The sequence below is a fragment of the Rhinolophus ferrumequinum genome, chromosome 3, assembly GCF_004115265.2.
Source record: "Rhinolophus ferrumequinum isolate MPI-CBG mRhiFer1 chromosome 3, mRhiFer1_v1.p, whole genome shotgun sequence".
In the NCBI taxonomy this organism is placed as follows: domain Eukaryota; kingdom Metazoa; phylum Chordata; class Mammalia; order Chiroptera; family Rhinolophidae; genus Rhinolophus; species Rhinolophus ferrumequinum.
The window spans coordinates 41,619,196-41,643,552 of NC_046286.1; the positions used below are offsets into that span (position 1 = coordinate 41,619,196).

At 37.3% G+C, this 24,357-nt stretch overlaps 1 protein-coding gene across 1 annotated transcript in view; it reads right to left on the minus strand.

Annotated features, from left to right (window-relative positions):
- UBE3D (ubiquitin protein ligase E3D) overlaps positions 1 to 24,357 on the minus strand; it is a 133,122-nt gene that overhangs the window by 44,249 nt on the left and 64,516 nt on the right. The window contains exon 10 of the mRNA XM_033103297.1: positions 9,254 to 9,392. Coding sequence (XP_032959188.1) covers positions 9,254 to 9,392 — 139 coding nt within the window. The remainder of the gene's footprint in view (positions 1 to 9,253; positions 9,393 to 24,357) is intronic.

Here is a 24,357-nt window from a genome sequence, read left to right on the forward strand (position 1 = left end):
GCAAGACCCTCCACCAGAGAGCTACTTGACTGAACATGGCCATGCTCAGTGTGTAGGAAAGAACCAAGTCCTCTTACTAATAGCTCTAGGCAAGGGGAGAGGCTCACATTTTAGAAGACTCTTAGAATCACCAGATTTACAAATAAAATAAATGCAAATACAAAACCACTGGAAAATTCCTAAGCCACAAATGTTTCAAGGACCAGAGTCAGAAATAACAGGCGAAACCAAAAGTGGAAGAAGAAGCCGGAGGGAGGCTAGAAAAGAGGGAAGCAGAGAAACCAAGGGTTGCTAAGAGGACATTCCAAGTCTGTTCCTTTTCCGTTTCTCTGACACGCAGCCCATTTGACAGTTTTTCCTGTGCCTGCCTCCACATGAAGGGCTGACCTGGGTTTCTCAGTCAGGAAGAGCAGAGGGACAGACGGCACTCTAATGCCATCCATCATTCATGACTCTTCTTTGTGGCTATTAGGAAGGTCCTGAGACTTAGACTCCATTCTCTTAGTGAACAAAAAAAAATCTAGGCAATGTGGCTTTGTCTATGCTTTTCATCAGGTAGACACTTTCAAGATGTTCGAAAGTAATAAGGACCCAGTCCCTTTAAGGAATAAGGTTATTCAGCCTGGGTGAATAAATTAGGAACAGCTTGGAATCGACAAAATGACTTTAAAAGGAACTTTATAATTTAACCCAACACCCTCACTGAACAGATAAAGAAAACTGGGATCCATTGAGGTTACTTGACTAGACCAGGGTCACAAGTCCAGTTGGTTGCAGATTTCAGACTAGGACTTAGGTGTCCTATGTCAAGGTGAGAGAGTGTCTCCCACACCAGACTTGCAGTGGGAAGGAGAGGCTGTGGAGGCTGCACATTTCTGAGGGAGGGCGAAAACCCAGAGACCGGGAGACCCTAAGATGCTAGGTGTTCACTCTGAACGGCAGAAAGATAACTTAGAAACGTAACTAACACCTGGAGTCTACCACACATCTGAGTGTAAAAGGGAGAGGTCTTGGCACAAGAAAAATAGTAAAAGAAAAAATAAAAACTTCATGACAATGACTCAGTTTACTTCAACAGTCGGAGACTGTTACGCACAGGGTATTAAAGAAAAGTGAAGCAAAGAGGAAAATAATTAAGCAATTTGAGCTAGTGACCAGGTGCCTGTCATAATTAAAAGATTTTTTTTTCCTTTACATTTCTCACTTTAGTGGGATTATAGCCTATTATCATGTAAGTGTTCCTTACCTTGGTTCTTGAAAACCTTTATCAGAAACATTTTGGATGCTTGTTATAATGCAGATTCCTGGGCTCCCCTCCAGAGTGACTGAATCAGAATCTCTCAGGCTCTCATTCAGAAACCTAAACTTTAAAAAAGCTTACCATGGGCACCGACATTTAACAACCGATACCATCCATAATACCTTCAACGCAGAATTAGAGAAACGCTATCTGTCCTCTCGTCCTCCCCACGCCTATTTCAGACACTGAGGTACAGACAGGGACACTGAGTGTCTTCAAATCACAAAGGTTGCTCAGACCCTGCCAGCTTCTCCCCTCACCACGCATGAGGGACTGGATTGGACTAGGCAGTAGTTAAATTTTAAGATTCTATATTTTTAGGATACAGGTGCAAATAAATACTCTTTTGCTAATGAAAAACATACAACATTTTCTGTCATGCGTATGTATTTCCTTTAAAGTCAGGGGAAAAACAAGTTAACATACTGAAAACAAGCAAACAAAACAAAAGACGGAATCAATGACTTTCTGGGCTATACCTCATTCCTGCTTCTCTCAATGAGGCCAAAGCCAGAGTGAGCCCAGCCCAATCAGGGTCCCCTAACAAGTGGCAGCTCTTCAGGGCACAGGGCAGTGCCAAGGAAGTCCTGGGAACGTGCACTTTGCCCACAGGCCCAACTTCCCGGCAGAGACAAATTTCTGAGGAGCAGGGCCTGTGGTGTGGAATCCAGGTATTGTGAGCAGCCTCTTGAAAGATAACTGTTTATTTCCCCAAACCACAGAACACCCTGCAGGGCTAAAGGGAAGGAAGAAGGCAACATCCTTTCACACCCAAATTGCTAAGGCATTCTCAGAAACCTGTTTTGAGGAGAGAGACTGAAAATAGTCAGAGCAGTAATCACTAGCTTTGAGACTGGATCCCCTAAATATAACAAGTAGCATTCACCTCCGGATTATCTCTGCCCACTGAGGGTAAAGGCATTAGCAGGAAAGGAAGGTTGACACACCCCAGGACCTGAGACTGTCAATGCCACTCCCTTCTCAATTCTCTGGAATGCACACATGAATTGCCATGATAGCCAAGTGGAAATTCTAGCGCATCTCCATACAGGTCTGTCTGCTTCCTGATTACATCTGCAGAAACCCACAGACATCTGGAATGGCTCACAGCCTCCCTCCCCATCCACTCTTACCTGACAACAGGACTTTTATATATAAAATCCCCAACAGGCTTTGACAGTCTCCGGGAAGACTGCCTTCACCCAAGAAACAGAGGAAAGAGCAGAATACTGCCAGTAACGGAGTACTAGCATCTCCAACAAGACCAATTTTATACTCAAATACACTTGTGTGTGTATATATATATATATATATATGTATATATATATATATATATATACACATATATATGTATATATATACACACATATATATGTATATATATATGTACAAGCATAAATGAAAAATTAAAAAACACTAACAAGAAGATGTCAAGCTCTAAGATGTCAATACTTATTTTATTCCCAGTGATTTTTAACATTTTTCTGTTTTCCAATTTTTTTTATCCTAAATGATTATCTTTTTATAATCATTTTATAAAATGTTAGTTTAAAACATAATACCTAGAGATGAACATGGCATATAATGGATAAGGCTATTTATGTAGTGCAAGGTCTAAAAGTAGATAGAAAACAGTAGTGTGGAGATGGAAACTTCACTTTCTCTTCTCTGCCCCTTTGTTGATATTCATCTGTAAAGTTCCCAGGCTTCTTCCTACTAATTTCTTGGAGTCCCTATAGATTATATATTTTTTTTAAAGTTTAAAAACAAAACCCCAACTTCGAACTTATATACAATCAAAGCTTTTCCCCTCAGAGGCCAACACATAGGCAAATAACAAAACCAAATTTCCCTGTGTTATTTTCTTCTTCTCTTTTGATATAGATCTTAACAGGTAGTGAAAAAGTAGCTGGATGGGAGAATTAAGTGTCATGAGATGGAATCAATAATACACTCAGAACCAGAAGACCTAGGTTTGAAACAGCCCTGCATTTTGTTAGTTACATGAACTTGCCTACATTAGTTTCCGCACCTTTAAAACGGAGGTTGTGTGAGGTTTTAAAAAATGTGATGCCTGTGTCTTCCTTGGGGGAAAAAAGGGGCTTTAATTCTGGGAGCTCTATGCCCTTGAAAATCCCATCCACACAGTTTGGATGCTCCATCCTGGAGCATCCTGGATGGAGCAAAAGGCAGTGAGATAAGATGTGGGAATGAACACAAAAGGTTTCCTGAGCTCGCCAGGCTGTGGAACACTCTTTATCTCTCAGTTGAATATAAGTTTCCAAGGAAGACTCCTCTTGAGAATTCTCAGTGGGAGATAAGTAAGTTAGGAGAGAGACAGAGTTGAGCCAGATAGCTCAATCTATTCATGGAACCCTTTGCTATGTTACTGCCTAGTAACACTGTGTTTAGAGTAGATGAGACCCAGTTGAAATAGAGCTGGAAGCAGGTGCAGATTGGGAAAGCAATCTCGGCCAGGGGCCTGTTGGGCCTCTGGCATGAGTCAATGCGCACCAAGAAACATTAATGCAGATCTCATTCTGTTTGTACCATGCTGACCAAGGTGGCCCTCACTAAAAGGAGAACTGCCAAGTCACTAAAAAAAAAAAGAAAAAAATGGTATCCTCTTGACAATCACATTAAACCTGCAGTACTACTGCTGTTGGAAATAAGCAAGACTGCCATGATGAATAAGCTCATGAGCACTCTGCCTCGGTCACCTGACTCTTTCGAGATCAGACAGGACAGTGTCTCCCCATCTGTGTTCCCAGAGCATAGATCCCATTAAATGCCCCTAGAAAAGGTCTTCCTGTATTAGGTATAATTGGGAAATCGTCATATTATATTCTTCAACTAGGAGGGTCACACTGCCCTTTACACACATGAAGGGCTCAGTCAAAAGCCCTGCAGTTAAAAAAACAACAACAATCTAACTTTAACTGAACTTATTGTAAAAGGTAACATGGTAGTTAAGAATGGGGGTTCTGGAGCCAGGCTTTGTACTTGAAGCCCCTCCACTTTCTGGTTGTGTGAGCATGGGCAAGTTAATCTCTTTGGCTCAGTTTCTGTACCAGTGAAATGGTATTTTTGTGAAAATGAAATGAGCTAATAAGTGCAAATCATGGAGAACAGTGCCTGGAATACAGAAAGCACTGAATAAATATTAACCTTTATAATCTGCATTATTAATATATGACGATTAAATACGTAATTGTTTTCTGTAACACCTCTTTATATCCTAAGGAACCTGGGTCCCATGAAATACATAAATACTAGTATAGAAATATCTCCTTTATACCTGAAGAGAAGTCAGCATCCTGTGTAGCACAAAAAGCATAGCATAGGAATCAGAGTTTCAGTTTCCAATATCAACTTACCCTTCCTGGGTCTGTTTCCTTATCTATAAAAAATAAGGTCATTAGACTAGTTGGTCCTTCCAGCTACAGTAGTCTAGGATTCTAAGAAAAAAGCATAGTAATTAAAACCAGCAGCTCCTGCCCAGTCCTGGTTTCAACCCAGTTGTTCTTAAGGCCCTGCCTTCCAGACACCATTGCAGGGCTTTCGTGTTAAAGAGCTAGTTGCCGCCGAGCGACATGGATATGGATATGGCCTTCTGCTACCTCACCCCAGAGTTCTGATGCACCGAGTGGAATCAAACTGGCAGCGGTTATGACAACAGCAAGCTGCAACCGGCTCCATTCCAGAGGACCTTCAATCCTCTCTGTCTTGGTTTCTGGCACCACAGCTTGGGCATCATTCCGGTTTCCCATAACTGTGGTCTCTAGTACCCAGAAGGAGCCCGGTGCTGTATATTAGTCACTCTGCTTATCTTGAATCTTGCCAGCTCTTTCCAAAGGCTGAACTGTTCTTCGAGTCTTTCTCATTTGTACAAAGCCCCAGGCTGTAACTACAATGCTGATACCCATCTGTGCTCAATCTTGTGGACCTATCTCAAATCTGAACCTTACCTGTTGAGTCCACCTATTTCAGCAGGAAAAGGGCTGCTGCTTCTGCTTCTGAGTGTGCACTGCTCATGTCTCTGTTTCCCTCTAGCTCAGTATTTTGGACTTCTCTAGAATGTCAAACGGCCATGTGCATTTGCATTTTATTTGCGCATCCATCCACCCAGCCAGCCATCGATTGCCAGTCATCCAATATTAAATGCTTCCTATGTCCAAGCACTGTTCTAAGTTCTGTTGACAAAGTATTGAACAGAAATAGACATTTTCCCTGTTCTCATTTAACACACCTTTTAGTAAAGAAAAAAGGACAAATAAATGAACAAGATCATTTTAAATAGTGAAAAGTGCTATGAAGAAAACAGGATGAGGTTACAGAATATGCTGATGAGGAGAGGGTACTCAGCGAGGGAGGTCAGGTTAGGCCTCTTGGGGGAGGTGACACCTGAGCTGAGACCGGAAACACAAGAAGAACCCAGCCATGCAAAGGTCTGGTCCCGACTATTCTCCCGGTAGCAGAGAAAACAGCTAGTGCACAGGCTCAAAAGCCAGCACCAGCCCGTTGTGACAGGGAGCAGGCAATAAGGTCAGTGTGGCCAGAGCACAGTAAGTGAGATGGAGACAGTAGGAGATGAGGCCAAAACGGGAGGCAGGGCCAGGTGTTGCTGGGCCTTATTGGCCAGGAAAATATGCTTGGACTTTATTCTCACTGCCATAAAAAGTCATGGAAGAATTTTAAGCAGAGTGATATGATAAGCCCATCCTTCCTGGGACTACAACAACAACTATAGTATGTGTCTAGCAATACATCAGTGATTCTCAACCAAATCCTACATTCTGTTTACTCATCATCACACTAGGGAGATTAAGGTACTGCAGCACGTTGGAAGTTAAAATTATAACAAATCCAACCGGAAGCTATCCCTATTGAGAGAAACGTTGAACGTTAACTTAAGAAGTTAGAATTTCATATACGTTAATAGCTCTAATTAATAAGATAAACCTCTCCTTTTGGGATCTGGCAATAAGAACAGCTCAAGCAGGAGTGCAATTTGAATCCATGGAACTGAAAATAACATTTTTACAAAAAAAAAAAAAAAAAAAAAAAGAAGCAGCATTAACTGACTCGGCCTACAATATAAGAGAACTAGAAATGTAAAGATGGTATCTTTAACAAATGCCATTCTATTATTTTATAACTCTTGCAGCACAGCACTTTAAAAAATTACATTCAAGTGAGTTCCCAACTGAAAAAGTAAATCCCAAATACAGGCAAAATTAGCAGCCCCATTCCTCGCTATTGTAATAAATGATTCAGGAGGTATTACGAAGATGAAGAAGCAGAGCATTTCATTCCAATACTGATAGAAGTCCTCCCCCTTTTCATTAATCCTTTATTTTAGAGCGATTCCTGGTCTATTCCTGATAAGAATGCATCTTTCTAGGACTAGCACTTGGGAGAAACCTTTTTAGCAGACATTGTCCATGAACTTGTGCCTTAGAAATTGGGAAAATGTATGTGCTCCTGACAATAATATTTAGCAAATGGACTGAAACCAGATGAAGTACAATCACTAATAAAGAGGGACATTCAGTAATTAACATCCTGACAACTTTAAGAGCCCCTGTGATTAAAGTTTTAGGAGAGAACATTAATACCACCAAGAGCAGTCCAGGCTTTCATGTCCACATGTTTCCCTGAGCCTGAGCTGAGATCCTTGGAGGGGCAACATGGCCTCTGTCTCATGGAGAAGAAATGCAGACGGGGCCTCCTCACAAACCCTCCACATTTGGTTAGATTACTCTTTTAACTTTAATCTCTTCAAGACTTGCACTGAGGCTACTTTGTAATACAATTATTCTCAGTTTATATCACACACAGATGACTGTTTATCTTCCCCAATATGCTGTCTAAAATCCTTGAAGTCTCTCTTGTTCCCCACTCATCCATCGTATAAAAATTTCATACAGGGCCGGCCCGGTGGCTCAGGCGGTTGGCGCTCTGTGCTCCTAACTCCAAAGGCTGCCAGTTCAATTCCCACATGGGCCAGTGGGCTCTCAACCACAGGTTGCCGGTTCAAAGTCCCGCAAGGGATGGGGGGCTCCGCCCCCTGCAACTAAGATTGAACACGGCACCTAGAGCTGAGATGCCTCCCAGATGGCTCAGTTGGTTGGAGCACGGGCTCTCAACCACAAGGTTGCCAGTTAGATTCCTCGAGTCCCGCAAGGGATGGTGGGCACCGCCCCCTGCAACTAGCAACGGCAACTGGACCTGGAGCTGAGCTGCACCCTCCACAACTAACACTGAAAGGACAACAACTTGACTTGGGAAAAAGTCCTGGAAGTACACACTGTTCCCCAATAAAGTCCTGTTCCCCTTCCCCAATAAAATCTTTAAAAAAAAATTTCATACAGTGCATGAGGGAATGAAATAAAAAATAATTCTCTTCTGCATTATTCTCCAGAAATAACCACTGCTAAGTTTTTTGTTACCTCTCTCCATAAAAGTTTGTGGGTATATATAAACTTTTGTATTATTCAATGTTCAATCCAAAGAGCAAAACTTAGAACAAATAAGGATTGAGAGACAGAATTTTAAATCATTTGTGGTTCAGGGCAGTATACAAATAAATAAAGTAATTATATAATAAATTACAACAGAATCAGGGGTGTTGTGGCCATTCCATGACAGATACAACCGGCCTCCACCCAACACTCATATCCCCTCTGCCTCCCAAGACTTCAGCTACTACTGCAAGTGGGAGGCAGATGCAGTCACCCAGCCATAAGCCTAGGAGTCCAGCTCTGTCTCTAACATGCTGGTGGTCCCTGGCCAACTCACTCCATCTCTCTGGGTCTCAGTTTCCTCTCCTACAAAATGAGAAGGTGTTTTCTAAGGTCCTTTGAGTCCAGGATTGAAGTTGAAAATTGAGTAACGGATGATAAATAAAAACAGGTACTCCACAAAGTCTAAAATTTATTTATATCAGGAAGAAAATCACAGACATAATCAATGTAACAGATAACCAGGAGATTATGGATGCAAATTAGATTGGAACAGTTATTTTATTTATTTATTTATTTATTTTTTACCAATTTCCTGAGCTATAATTCATAGGAAAAACCACGTCTTGTTTTCCCACAAAGGTAAAGCAAGTAATATACACTGATCCTCAAGTTATCTCCGGATACATCAGCAATCCTTCAGAAGTAGAACCAGCCCATGTTTATTAATTTCTCACCAATGCAGGTGGCCTTCTCACCAGACTCAGAAGGCCTGTGAGTATTTTTCTATTGCTAAGAATCATAGATATGTTCAATTACACTCAGTAGCTATAGGGTCACAACTGAAGAGATTAGTTAACATTTGCCACTTCAGTGACAATGAGCTGCCCACCAGGAAAGGGATCTTCCTGCTGGACACTTCACATGTGCTGTTCTGTTTGTTCTGTTCTGTTCTGACCATGTCCTTTACCAGGAGCACAGATAAATAGCCGAGGAATGGGAAAGCGACGAGGGAGGGACTAGGGAGAAAGGGAACAGGTGCTGAGAGCAGGTAGAACACCATCACTGTTAAACTTCCATTTGGAAATTTGACTGCAAACGAAATGAAGCAGAGCCACTGAGAACGGATGAAAATGTTTGTTCTAGGGGAAATAAGGGATGTGGCATTCACAAGTGTCTTTGTCAAATGTTCTTGCCTTTTCTCTCAGAGGCAGGGCCGATGAAGATTAAGAGAACAAACCCTGGAGGGAGAGAGATATGGGTCCTGCCACTAGTAGACAATCACCTAGTCAATTTTGAGCCTTCATTTGTTCATTTATTTAAAAGAGACAGACAAGGCCGTACAAGGCAATACTAAGTATTGTGCTTAGTATATTGTTTTGTGGAAATGTGGGTTTTCATGGACTATCTCCTGTGAAAGACAGGATCCTTAGAAAACAATTACAAGTAAAACCGAGAAAACGCACCTGCTAAACGAGCCAATCCTTACCTGAAAAGAATTCATACAGCGAAGAGTCAGAGGTAGCGTGGCATTATTCCTTGACAGTATCAAAAGCAGCTCCAAGCATGTTGCAGAGGGCAAGGTTAGAGAGTGGACGCTGATGTCATTGTCCCATGAGCTGACAAGCCTGAAACACAGAGATATGGTCAATATCATAACAGCATCTGCTCATAATTATTCAAAAAATATGATGTAGAAGAAAACTTTCAGTTGTTTGAGGAAAAAGCAATGCACACACACAAAATGACTATACTATAAATACAAAGAGTAAGTGTCTATGACGTTTTATAGTGTTTTTGATATACAACAGACGGATTAGGCAATTTTTTCAGGTCAACATTTTATACTGAAAGTTTAAGAGTCACATGAAATGCAGTTTTACTTGTGAGGGACCTGTTTGGGATTGGGGAGAATAATAGTTAATGCATTGAATGCTTCCTATGTTCTATGCCCTATTTTATAAGCAATATCTTGTTCAACCCTCAGTATACCTATAAAATACAACCATACTTACTCCCATTCCACAAATGTAAAAATTATTTCTGAGCTGGGTATACCACATGGAACATCCAGTTCAGTGATTTTCAGACTTTTAAAAAAGTGGCAGAATCCTTTTATCAAAAATCTTGTAAAAGCTGCTGTTTATAATATAAATGAAAGCAAAGCTGCTGTTAGAAGGGGAAAGGTTGGCAGGAGGCTCCCTTCACTTTCCTGCGAAGTGTCCTGTGAAGTGGCTCTGCTATGGAAGAGATTTAAAAATCCTTTCATTTGAGAGATGAGGAAACCGAGGGCTAGAAAAGTAAAGGGACTAATGTGAGATGAGGCAGATGTTTAGAAAACGATATGGCTGGGTCTGGAATCCTGGTTTCCTGTCTTCCCATCTAGTGCTTAAAGGGAAAAATCAGGATGTCATTATGAGAAAACAACATAATAAGAATAGCACGAGTCTTAAGCGATCACCTCTTCAGTATTTGAATATTTCCTGCTTGTGCCCCCACCAAAGTGTCTCTGATCACTGTCCTGATTTTTAAAGAGAAATTTTGTGTGTGTGTGTGTGTGTGTGTGTGTGTGTGTGTTGTATGTATACATTTGCCTTTCTATGAACTTCTCTCTGAAAAGGTGCCTTTTAACCAAGTCAGTGGTGAATTCTGGAAGTTTAGAGAGCATAAATAGTTGTGGGCATAATGGATTTTAACACTTTATATGACAAGTCACAGCAGGTGGTTTAGCTGTGTCCCTAAGGTTACTTATTATGCTGATACACTTCTGTTGTGGGGTGCAGAGTTAGCACTTCTTTGAAGCATTTGCCTTCTAGTTGGACTGCAAGAGGACACTGCCCACTTTTTAGGACACTGTCCTAAAAAAATGGTCTGTTGCAGCAAGCACACAGCTTTTGTGTCTTTTCGGTGTTTTAAAATTTATTATTTTATATTGATTGGCTTTTACTAATTATATAATGTTCTCAACATTTTCCTGGAAATAAAATGGAAATAAAAAGTTTCCCCATCTTTGGTGAAGTCAAATGTACTACTAATGCAGTGGCTCCAAGCTCATTCTTCTAGCCCCTGCTGCATGTCCTCCACAAACCTCATGGTTACTTTCTATGCTCTGAACGGCACTACATTACACACCATTTCTTACAAAGTTTTCTGGGCCTGGAAGGGTGTAAGTCTTCTTGGTGAACTGTTCATCCTGCAAGACCCACTTAATTATCATTTCCTTCGAGATATCCTCCTATTTCCGTTATAAGAATTAACTACTTGCTTAATACCATAGTTGTATCTATTACAACATTTACCACCACCCTACTTGTATTCTGATTTGAGCTGTGTCCCCATCTCTGATTCATCCGAGATCAGACATGAGGAACTATAGCCTGTGGATTCCTCCAGCTTTGCAGTCTAACGTGGAAATACAGCTTCGGTTAGTGTTGTTTTTCCTAAAACACCCAGATATTAACCTTTTACTGGCTAAAAGAAATGCCATTTTTCCACTTATAATCACTTATTGTAAGTGAAAAATTGAATATATTTGTATTTTCAATAAGTAACTTAAGTTTTCAGAATTTATGCCATCCTCCCCAGCACCCATAACAGGGCTCACTATTTTCATTCCGAATTTTTTTAAAAAGTGCACTGACAAGGTTTTTGCTTTTTCCGAATTGGATCTCTTGCAGCAAAGATCACTTGACACTGCCCTGGATTGTGAATGTCCCCTGGGAACTCATCTGTGAGTCCTCAAAACCTAACCCAGGCCTGTCATGCTGCACACCTCCAGCAGGCTGTCCCAAGATGAAGTGAACACTGCAGGCTGGACTGGGGGCCACTGGAGCTCATCATTAAGGATCCTGCCAAGTAGAGATGGTCTTTGAAGCAGTGTCACCTTTTCATCATTTGCTACCCCTCTTTTGACAATAATATATTGGTAAGAGAAAGGGGAAATGGTACACTGTACAGATAAATATTTTTAGAACAGTTATTTTAGTTTATTATGGCTATAGCATGCTCTCTATGTATACTTACATTTGTAAGTTTTAGGCCTTGGGTTTACCCTCTGCCTCACGTGTTCAGACAGTGAGCCAGGTGCTTTATTTATAGTCACTGTCTCTATTCCTACAGTTGCCCTGAATGTCAGACATTGTTCATCCCCGATTGAAGATGAAGGAAACCAAAAATCAGGGAGGTTATGGGATTGTCCACCATCGCACAGCCAGGGGGTGATGGAACCAGGATTCACTCTACTCAGCACAAATCCAAAGCCTATGCTCTGCCCATTATGCCACTCTGATCGTTGACACTACGCATACCATCATCCTCTCCAAGCAAACCACACGTACCTGAATCTGCTATAGCCTATTTCTTCTCTATGTTAACTCTTTAGCTTGTAAAATATACAATTAAGAGCATTTTTGTTTTTCTAGAAGCAGCTTTATCCTTCTTAAGCTGCTACTTTATATATATATATATATATATAAAATATATATATATACACATATATGTGTATATGTGTGTATATATATATTCTAAAAGTTGAATATGAAAGATAAAGATGGACATGGGAAAATACCCATACGTCATGGTAAGCAAAACAGTTAAGTAATGAGAAAAAAGATTATGGAGGCAATACAATAAATATAAATGGTTATTTCTAACAGAGGGAAATAATAACCTTTTTTAAAATTTTCTTCCTTATGCTTTCTTATTTTAAAGTGTTATTTTTATAATCAGAAAAAGTTAATGATAGAGATGTGATTTCTGGTGTAGACAAAGGAACGTTTAAATGCTGCATAAAGGTGTCAATACACTGCTAAATGGTTATGGTATGACTTAACAAAATGGACACTCGAGTAGAAATTAAATTACATCAGCACAACCTTGTCACCCACCGGCAAGCAATCTTGGACAAGCAGTCTTAGACAGGCTTAGTTTCTTCCTAAGATCCTAGAGTTCATACACAACCTACCCAATGTATTAAACCACCAAAATTTATACAAAAGGACATTCATTACACTAATGGTAAACATAGTCACAAAGAAAAGACAAATTACCTATACACTTTAGTTATTCATGCCTCTATGTAATTACAAACAATTGCATGGTAGTAAATCCAAGATTGGCATTTTAAATCTAGTCCTTAAATTATTCTGTGATTCAACATTTTTTTTTTTTTTTTTTTTGCCTATTGAAGAAGCTCAGAAAGGTAAGGAATGTTGTTCTGATCACATAGTCAGCAAGTGATGGAAAAGAAACTCAAGCATAATCCTCTCCATTTAAATCTCATTCTCTTTTTACAATGCCATAAACAAAGCAAAAGTACACTAGTTATTTTTTAACTAATTCTAATCAATAAAATTGAAAAGCCCAATGGCAAATAAATGGAGTGAGTTTTAGATATCGTAGGACACCTTATTTTTAAATAACTTGAACAAATTTATTTTTGCAATTAGACAATACAGCTGTACCTAATATGGTTCAAATTCTTAATATGCATCGTGTCCTTTTCACCCAGTATAATTTTCACTAGCCCCAGGATCTAGTTTTTAATGGTAAAATTTATAAATTTTCTCTATAATTTTAATTGCATAAAATATTATTTTAATAACATGAAACATCCATATATGTGAACCAAGAGAGAAAGTAATACTACATGAAAAATGAAAATAGCTGTTTTGGAAAGTAGAACTATGGATAACTTGTCCCAAAAACTTCAGTTAATCTTTTCATACATTTTTTTTTAATTTAGTTAGAAAAAAAGAGCAGGAAGGAAAGAGGGACAAATGGTCTGGCATACTTAAAATTCAGTTTATCTTAAAACAATCACTTTATGTGGAATGTAGGCCATGTGTTGATTAAGCCAGAGGTGATACTTGAGACTATCCACCCATGGCTCAAATGTCAGTACACATTTATATTAATGATATAAACATTTTAAAAAACATACGATTACAATAATCCAGATTTGGTTTATTTCTGGTACTTTCTGCAAAGATAACATAGACTATTAGACCTAAATCAGTAATCTTCCACTATAAAATCAAGAAGATAAGTACTTCAAAATGAACAACGAAGTTAACATCCATTGAAACCTATTCCTGTAACTTTCAAAGTAGTGAGAGAGGAAAAGCTTTCCTAGGAGACCAGGGCTGTCAACCAGGTGACCTCAGTCTAAGAGACCAAAATGCAAGCAGAGGACACACCATCCTTATTTCTCAACTTTTGCCCTGACAAAATCCCCTAGAGAAGCAACCATGAATGACCTATCTATTTTTAAATAGGCAAAGAAAAGGGGGAAAAATCACTTTCCATCACTTCTAACAAAAATGGTAAAATTGAGAATGAATCAACCGCCAATCAATATTAAGAAAGAATTTGAGAAAATAGAAAGGTGATATAGTCTTCTGGAAACATAAAGGTAGTTTAATGTAATAGGTGAAAATGACAACTAGAAATGATATAGCAACTCTACCAAAAATTAAAATATTTCAAATAAGGCAAACCTAATTGCATAAGGAAGACAAAATAATACGGCATAGGAGAGCTCAAGATAAAAAATATTTAATTTAAATCACATGTTTCTCATATTTTAGTAGTTGTTTTGGATTCTTCAGTTCTAGGAAGACCTAAGAAAGCAAAGAATTATTAATGGTGTTAAAATATAACACTGTTTATACCTGTGGATTTTTAAAATTCAATTTCAAAGCTATCACAGTGATAAGCCCATCAATTTAAGCTCTCAAAATACCAAAACAAGTAAATGATCACAACTTAGTACTAGAATCATTATAAACACATAACTATTTAATAAATAATTAGGACAAGGAATCAAAATTTTAAAAATTCTCATGAAATCTCAAGAACATAAAATTCTGAAACAACTAATTATACTGGTATATCTGTTATGATAAGCCATATTAACTCCATATATTAAAATATTTTAAAAGTATTAATTCATAAAAATAGAACATGAAAAATGTACATATTATACCATCTAATGCTTATGAATTTCAAAATAAGGTTTATTAAGTAACAAATAGTGTTTCTTTGAAATTACAGTATTTTCTTTGAAAATTACAGAGAACGTTTGAATTTTTAAATCACAAACGTCAAAATTGTTCTTCAATTCTCTTTGAATTAAAGGGCTCTTGAGAAAAGAAATTTAGTACAGAATTACTGAAAATTATGGCTTTCAGACTTTGTCCATAAGACCACTTATAAGCTTGTCAAGGCATATTCCCCATGTAACATAAAATGGTTCTGCTTTAAGTAAGACACCAACAAGGCAATCTCAAAATTAAGTGTATCAAATTCATGCCAAAAAATAACAAAAGATTTTGTTGTCTATAAATGCCTGCATCATATAGTAAGATACCAGTTGTTGAGAACATAGGAATTAGACTGGCAACACTTTCATTAAAGGAGAGAACCCACCATTGTAAACACGCCTGCTAGAAACTTCATAAGAAATGATATTAGAAATGCTCATCTAAAAGAAGCCCATCTGAAGAGACAAGCTACTCCTTCAGATTTTCTAAAACTTTTTGTTACAGAAAATTTCAAATATACGAAGTATATTTGCAAGAAAACTAAAAAACCTATCTTGTATCATATTCAAAATTAAATTCAAGATGTATTAAAAACATAAATGTAAAAAATCAATAAAAAAGATTTCCAGAAAATTTAGGAAACTACAACAATCCCATAAGCCATAAGGGTTTTATAATTTTAAAAAATTGTATTGGTAATAAAAAAATCTTTAAAAAAAAATCACAGGCAGAAGGCAGAAACCTCTATGATAGAAAGAACTCCTATATATTTGTAAAAGGAGAACAAAAACACAAATTAATTTTTCAAAAGTCTTTTAAGTAGTGATTTTTAAACCATTTGAAGGTCAAAGGTCTCTATGATAATATGATTAAAACTACAGGCTCTCTTCCCACACAGCACTCATTTACACAAAGAAAATTCTGCACAGAATTTTGAGTGTTTCTCAGACCACCCAATTCCCCAAGCCCACTCATGTCCTCATTTCATATAAATAGAATCATACACTGTGTGGCCTTTTTTGTCTGGCTTCCTCCACTTAACATATTTTCAAAGTTCATGGACCTTGAAAGCGTTAAGAACGATTCCTTCTAGGTTAAAATCTGATTTCTAATTTACCATTCTTGATAAAACATTAAAAACAGTTCTATTTTAAACTAACTATATATCATAATATTTGGGTTAGCATATTAATAAGTTTAACCATTTAGGAAGGGTTTTCAAAGGGTCTTTGAAGAGGAAAGTGTCCTGACTAACGTTTTTACCACTTTCCATTACCAGAGGAAGTCAGTTGAAAAGAAGGCTGCGAAATGTACTTCCCATCCTTAATCACTTTCCTAACTGGAAGTTAATGTACGAAGGTTGAGATATAATAAATTAGATCCACTCTAATAACATTCTCATAAGTAAACCTCACACTGGGCATCATAGAATTCTATGTCTCACCAGGGGGCCACAGCTAAGATGTCATTACTCAACACTACCCACTGTGTCTCACAGTTCAAGTCCTTTGCCAATGTGGATGTAAAAGTGTTTGTGATGCATAAAGTCCAAAGCAAGGGTTGAAGACCTTTTCATCTTTTATTATTTTCTAGGCCTGGTATAACAAATAGGTTTTGTTCATTTTTCAATTCAAACTGACTGGCAGTGACTGTGTTGAGATGTACAGTGAAACCATGTTTGGTCTCAGCAGAAAAGAGAAATATGATGTACTGGAGCTCTGTGAGCCCATGGTTTCAGAAGAGGATGTATCCTGGTGGTTTGAACCAGATCCAACCCTCTCCCCTGCCTTTATAGACTACCACAGTCTCTAGCATCCCTGGCTTCTCTTACACACAACTTCCTGTGCCCTCTTTCAGATGGCCTTCTCTTGGAAATCCATACACCCTTCCTTCACAAGAGGTTGGTTGGCAAGGGTGTAAGCTCAGATGAACAAGGACCGGCCAGTCTTGGTATATCAGTAACTAAACTGCATAACCGTAAGTCACAAGTGATTCTCTCTGACCTAATACAACACAAATCCTAACGACAGAAAGTTTGTGCCTCCATAAGAGATGTGAATCCAAATGCGAAGATCACTAACCTACTCATGTTCCCTGCGCAAGAGTCCTTGATTTTAGAAAATGTCCTGTTTAAGACTTCAGACATTGTGAAGGCACAAGTCACTGTAACTCTGGTAGAGTGAAAGCCCAACTGGCCACACTCATTGCCAGTAAGGTAAGAGAATCAATTTTGAAATTATCTTGAAATGAACAATTTTGAAATGAAAAAATTCATTTCTACCTCTTAAATTCAATCCCCTTGTAACAATTTCATTCATAGGAACCTTAACAAAATAAACAATAAGACACACCAGGTCAGGCCTGACAGTCTCCTAGATTTTATATCTATCATTTTCCCATTAGCTGACCCTAAAGACATCTCATTATAGACATTGGCAAAGTTTTATTCAAAGATCTTATGGATGAAGAGCCATCTCCTAGAAGATCATCTTTCAAAGAGGGAAGTATTTGACTAAATTTTTCCAAGGCAGAACCAAATACTGTTAAATGGAAGCTCTTGGAACCTAAGAGGAATTTCACTGAAACCTCAGAATACCACAGTTTTTAAACATATTATTAAATATGTAGCTTCTCTTTACACCCTTGAAATAAGGTATTTCTGATAGCTGGCTTTCAGTGTTCTACATTATGTTCATTTTGGAGAGACTCTTCTCAACATTTGGTACCAAAGTATGAAAAAGACACTTAAATTTTTTCGGTAGATACCCAGAAGAAGGATTGCTGGATCATATGGTAATTCTATTCTTAGTTTTTTGAGGAGCCTCTGTACCTCCGTACTGTTTTCCACAGCAACTATACCAATTTACATTCCTACCAGCAGTGTGGGAAGGTTCCTTTTTCTCTACAACCTCCCCAATACCTGTTAATACTTGTCTTGTTAATAAGAGCCTTTCTAACAGGTGTGAGGTGGTATTTCATTGTGGTTTTAATTTGCATTTCCCTAATAGCTAGTGAAGTTGAGCATCTTTTCATATGTCTGTTGGTCATTTGTATGTCTTCTAGGGAGAAGTGTCTGTTCAGGTCTTCTGCCCATTTTTTAAATTGGATTGCTTGCTTTTTTGTTGTTGAGTTGTCTGAGTTCTTTGTATATTTCGGATGTTAGCCCCTTACCAGAGTTGTGTTTTGCAAACATCTTCTCCCATTTGGCTGGTTGCCCCTTTGTTTTGTTGATGGTCTCTTTTGTTGTGCAGAAGCTTTTTAGTTTGAGGTAGTCCCATTCACTTATTTTTGCTTTTACTTCCCTTCCCTTGCCTTTGAGGTTAAATTCATAAAATCCTCTCTAAGACCAAGGTCCATAAGTTTAGTACCTATGCTTTCCTCTACACATTTTATTGTTTCAGCTCTTATATTTAGGTCTTTGATCTATTTGAGTTAATTTTTGTGATAATGACAAATAACAGTCTAGTTTCATTCTTTTGCTGTGGCTTTCCAATTTTCCCCACACCACTTATTGAAGAGGCTTTCTTTTCTCCATTGTATGTTTTTGGTTCTTTTGTTGAAAATTATTTGCCCGTATATAAGTGGGTTTATTTCTAGGTTCTCAAGTCTGACCATTGGCCTGTGTCTGTTTTTCTGCCAATATGATGCTGTTTTGATTACTGTTGCTTTGTAGTATAATTTGAAGTCAGGGAGTGTGATACCTCTGGCCTTGTTCTTTTTTCTCAGGATTACTTTGACTATTCAGGGTCTTTTGTGGTTCCATACAAACCTGATGACCTTTTGTTCTATTTCTTTTTAAAAAATGCCATTGGGATTTTGATGGGGATTGCATTAAATCTGTGTTATTCCTTTGGGATATCTATGTGAAAATTTTGAAAACATTTATTCATAAGGATATATGTACTCCTATGTTCACTGCAGCACTACTCACGGTGGCCAAGATATGGAAACAACAAAAGTGTCCTTTAACAGATGACTGGATAAAGAAAATGTGGTATACATACAATGAAGATGACACAAGATGAAATACTGCCATTTGAAACAACATGGATGGATCTTGGGAATATCATGCTAAGTGAAATAAGAAAAAGTTGAGAACAATATGATTTCACTCACATGTGGGATATAAAACAGAAAGCAATAAACAAACAAGACAAACAAATAAACAAAAACTCATAGACACAGACAACAGTATGGTGGTTACCAGAGGGAAGGAGGTTCGGGGAGGAGGAAGAGGGTAACAGGGGTCAAATATATAGTGATGGAGGGAGACTAGACTATGTGTGGTGAGCACACAATGCAATATACAGATAACGTATTATAGAATTGTACACTTGAAATCTGTATAATTTTATTAACCAAAGTCACTCCAGTAAGTTTAATTAAAACAACAACAGTGAAATTGCCTATGCAAGCATTGTTTAAATCAGAGAATGCGTTACTGGCCAATATGATGGTCTGGAATCCTGAAAGGGATATATTGTCTTGTTGGAATGGAAGGTACATTCATCTTTGTTAGAAAGATGGGCTTGTCAGCTTATAGAGCTTCCAACTAAATATCCAACTTTCCCTGTTCATTAAGTAGGTTTTTAATCATTTCCTTCTAATCCCTCCTCCACCCTTGTGGGGTTACAGTTAGAAGATGCTTTGGTTATATTTAAGTAACATCCAGCTCATCTGACAGTTGCATTTCCCAGTGTAAATTAGTTAAAAATGGTATTGTTTTGTTTTGTTTTTAAAAAAAAGACACTTAAAATGTGGGTAATCATCCCTGTACACTGTATGTGTGTGTATAACTGAGGGCTGGGGGGCAGGTGTTAAATATGGGTTATTCAAGAATTAGTATTCTACAAAAATTTTAAAAGTTATTCTCAAAAACTGGGGAAAGGTAGTTAATCATCTGAATTTTACGAGTGTTAGAAGCGTTAGGAAAGCTAACTCGTTCCATTTTCAAAACAGCAATACATAATACTGTGAATATAAAAATAATCAACATTCTTTGAACCAATTCATACTATAGTAAGAAATTTTTTAATGAATGTTAAAATGAAGAAAGTTTGCATTTTTTAGCCTAGGAAATAGGAAGAAAGTAAAACAATGGTTCTTGATCCAACTATAAAAAGCTTATTGATTTTTTTATTTTAAAATAACAAAAATATTTCATTTATAACCAAAGTATTTTTGTTAATTTATTAATACAAACATTCAAAATATACAAACTTGCTTTAGGTTAGTAAAAACAAAAAGTATATTTTTCAGTGAAAGTAGCAAAATTATACTTTTGATACCTCAGTTCATCTTTTATTAACATGCCAAGCTTTCTAATTCTGCTTTAATTCTGCTTTCTAATTACTTACAACACTGAGCTTTAGAAACTAGCAAAAATAAGTCACTGTTTCAAAGTATGAAACCCATAAAAATTAAGACCATGACTATAGATCTACATTTGACATGGAAAGATAGTCACAATATTTTGACAAGTTAAAAAGAAAATGCAAAATAAAGAACACATATAGCTAAAATTAATTTCATGAAAAGTAAAATTTTCTAACTATATCTCTCTGTATATATGTACATAAGGAGACGTATGCAAGGAAGGGTATCGAAAAGTTGATAGCTCTTTTCTGTGGATATCGAGATTACAAGAATTCTGCTTGTTCTCTTTCACTATATTTTCCTATAGTTTCAAATGTTTACATTAATGACTATTTTGGTGATCATATAAAAAGTAAAGTATTTTCATTTTGAAAATATGTAAAATACAACCTATCTTTGAAGGTTTAAAATATGTATTAACATTACATCAAGTAAAATTTGTTTTTTATGCAAGAAATCAAATCATCTTAACAAATACTTTACATTTTTAATTTACCTGAAACTGACCCAGTCAGTATTCTTTTCCACGAGAAAAAGGTACTTGAGATGGTGAATTTGGCGTTCAAGATTTTAAGCAGTTAGTATCACTCAAGTTGTTCCAGATATTAAAAATGTGTTGCCTACAAATTGACAAACTTGGTGGTTGCTATTAACAGGATTCTTAGATAACAAAGGATACAAAATAAATAATGTAAATGACTACTTGAGGCGACTTCAGCAGGTGTAATATCTATTAAAAGTTGATAATAAAACTAAGGAATTCCCCTTTTTTTTTAGGTGCCAGGATGAAAGCTTGCATCCAAGGAATATAAGGCAAAATTACTTAAGGTATTTTCCATGCAATTGGGAAAAGGTAAAAGCCCATGTTATTTGCCTTAGCATTTTGCCGAAACAAACCAGGGGATCTAACTTCTTTGGGAAGTCAGTATCCAACCTAACACTCAACCTAGCATCGGTTCAGATTTTTGTAACGTCCAATAAAATCATAATAATAGCCAATCTGCCTGGTGCTGTGATCCCATTAGGTCTTGCAACCTAAGCTGAGTCAGCTTAAGTTTAATCAACCCAAACAGCTGTTTTAACAGTTGGGTTTCTCCAAAATTAAAATATTCTATTCCTGACAGTGCCTAGCAACTCAACTGTTAAAACAGCTGCGAAAGTCAGAGTTAAAACCAAGTGTACATGCAGTCTTCCTCCCATTTGCAACTGCTTTGAGATTCTTTTAGAAGTTCCTAAACATGTTCATTTTGACATTTCCTGACCTATTTAAATTGTTATACTTGTATTGCCTCTATCTATGTCCTTCAGCCAATGTTTCTGCCATCATCGTCTCTGTTGGCGCTTACCCTTTGTCTCCTTCACACTCTAAACCATGATTGCCAGCTGGTGCTTCCGTACTTTCCTCCTTAGAAAGATCATCTGTGTACTTTACACTCTTATTCCTCTCTCTATTGTCTTGGAATCATTTCTACTTGCTGTGAAACAGAGGTGGTAACTCAGAAGTCCCCAGACTCCACTAAGCGATGTATTATTTACAATGACTTACATTAGTACTGTTACGGTTAACTGTTGAAGTTAAGACCCTTAAAAAAAAAAATCCAGAAGTACTCTCTGGCTAAGTTTTCATTTTTGATCGCTTTATAAATGTCTTCAAAATTCTGCATTTACCATGATCTCATTCAGATATGTCTGTTTATCCACTTTTTTTGTCACTCTGTAGCATAGAAACTTATGTACCAACAATCACATTACCGATAACAATTAAGTAGTTTTATCTGTGTTCATCTCTTTACCCAACTTTTCTGTCCAAGCATTCATCCGTTTATCCACCCACCTTTTCATCTTAAAATTTTTGCCAACTGGACTGGACACACCAAAGCTAAATTGACTCTGAAAAGCTTTTAACAGTCTACAGAAGATCTTGACCCTGATTTTGTAACATTTCCTTTCTCCCCTCATAATGTCCTTACTCCCTAAAATTGTACTGCATTACAGATAATTTAAAATCCTAGCTTCCAGGGTCTGTCTAAGAATAGATTTACTGCAGAACTCAGACTCATCAAACCAGAACATACCTAACAAAGAAGCTAAACACGTTTCAAGATTATAAAATTTTTCCTGCAGCAACTCGAGCTCTTCCCCTGGGTTATGTACAGAGTGATTCTGGCACATTAATCTTAGAAATAACCTCTCTCCCATGCCCCACTTCTCAGTGAAGGAGGGTGGAAACCACACATACACTTTAACAAGTGCAGATGTCATAAATAAAGGTGCTGACAGACCTTGTACCAAGCAACAGAGTCCTGGGACAACTTGATCCAATAGAGATGCTGGAGTACGCTGGGAAACAGTACTGCAAAACCGGAAGTCACTTGAATAAGCCATGTCAAACCCTCAATCACCGGCACAGTAGAGCTAAGTTGTTATTGTTGTTTTTTAATTAAAGAAGACTTGGAAATACTGACTTTGCTGTCGCTATTCCATTACCATAATGTCCATGCTGAAGACACTAGACCCAAAGTCTCTAAACTTTATTTTTGAGTCAGTCTGCAGAACAATATTCATTCTTCCAGCTTACAGTACTGTTAGAATCAGTTTTGCTTTACAGGGTTAAACAGAAAAGTTTTCACATTTAATAAGAGTTTAGATAAATAACCCTAAATCCCAAAGGGTCTCGTTAAAGCAGCCTCATAAAAGTTTTACACTTGCATATGAGTTTCGGAAAAAAAAAAAAAAAATGTCTACCTAGCAGTTTGAGCTCCCGCTGACTTTTCTAGCCTTGGGGAAGTTATTGTTGAAATTCAGATGTCTTGCTATTTCAGATGATTTAAAGCAGTCTATTATGATAAATCACCATGAAGTACACCAAATGAAAGACACTGTTCCAACAAATATCTCAACTTTAAATACACAAAACACACACAATGCACTCATCCGTATGTTTAAATAGCATTAAGATTCTGATACATTACTCATCTAACGATATTTTATCCTCAAGAGCCTAGGATGCAAAAACATATTTTGTACTAGGTGATCTATTTTCCCTTTCTTTTTGTAGGTCATTTCAACGTATTTTGAGTCTACCCTGGAGAATTAAATTTTATGCAGAAAAATTCCAATAAAATTGGAAACTAAATTAGTTGGAATAATAAGAACATAGTAGTGGGCAATGTTAACATTTTATTACTTCCCTTACTAGACCTGCTAAGATCAAGACTCACACAGTGCATTTAAAAGGTGAAAGAATGACTGAAAACAGAACATCTTCTATGTTCAAGCAGCAAAACACTAGAGATGGCTTTTAAAAAATGCCTTGGTACCTAGAACATTATCTTGCAATGTGCTAAGTGCTTAATAAATGATTGCTAAAAGAATTTGTTTTTTTTAAAAGTCAGCTTTTAGATCATTTTTATCCAGTTACGGGACTTATCATTAGTGCTTCTCAGACCTTAAAATCAGTGACCAGGAATCTTTAACTGACTGAAAATTTGTTAGATTTCAATAATAGAACCTCAGAGTACAAAATGATGTGAGAGGGATGAAGCCTCTCTGCAATATTCCTAACATGTGGCGGTATCGTCTTTGCTTGAAAAACTCCAGTAACAAGGAGACTCACTGCAAAGTTCTTTAAATTCAATGAAATCTACTCTTCAGAACCCTAGTCTTTTAGAAAATATCTGACAACATCTCATACGTTTCTTCTGATTTTTCTCAACGCTAAACATTCCCCATTTCCTAAACATGCCATTTCCTCATATCTTATGGATGAATCTTCCTACCATTCTAGTTTTTCAATGTGTGTATTTAAATAGCCCTACCACGATTTCCATCATCAGTGCAGAATGAAAATTTACATAGTATCTTACACGTTATCTGTCACATGTATCAGTTCATTTAGTCTTCATAATGACATTGTAAAATGGGGTTTCATTATGTCCATTTTATAGAGAAACAAACTTAAGTTCAAGAGGTTAAGACATGGACTCACAGAACCAGGACTCAGATCCAGTTCCTCTGACTCCCAAGTGTTTTTCATTACCCTTTTGAACTTCAGTCTTCTCAGCTGTAAAATGGGGGTAATAATATTTGCCCTTTAAGCCTCAAAGGTTTCCTGTGACTATCAAATGAGATTATGTATGGGGAAAAAAGAATAAAAGGGAGGTGTTTATTACTA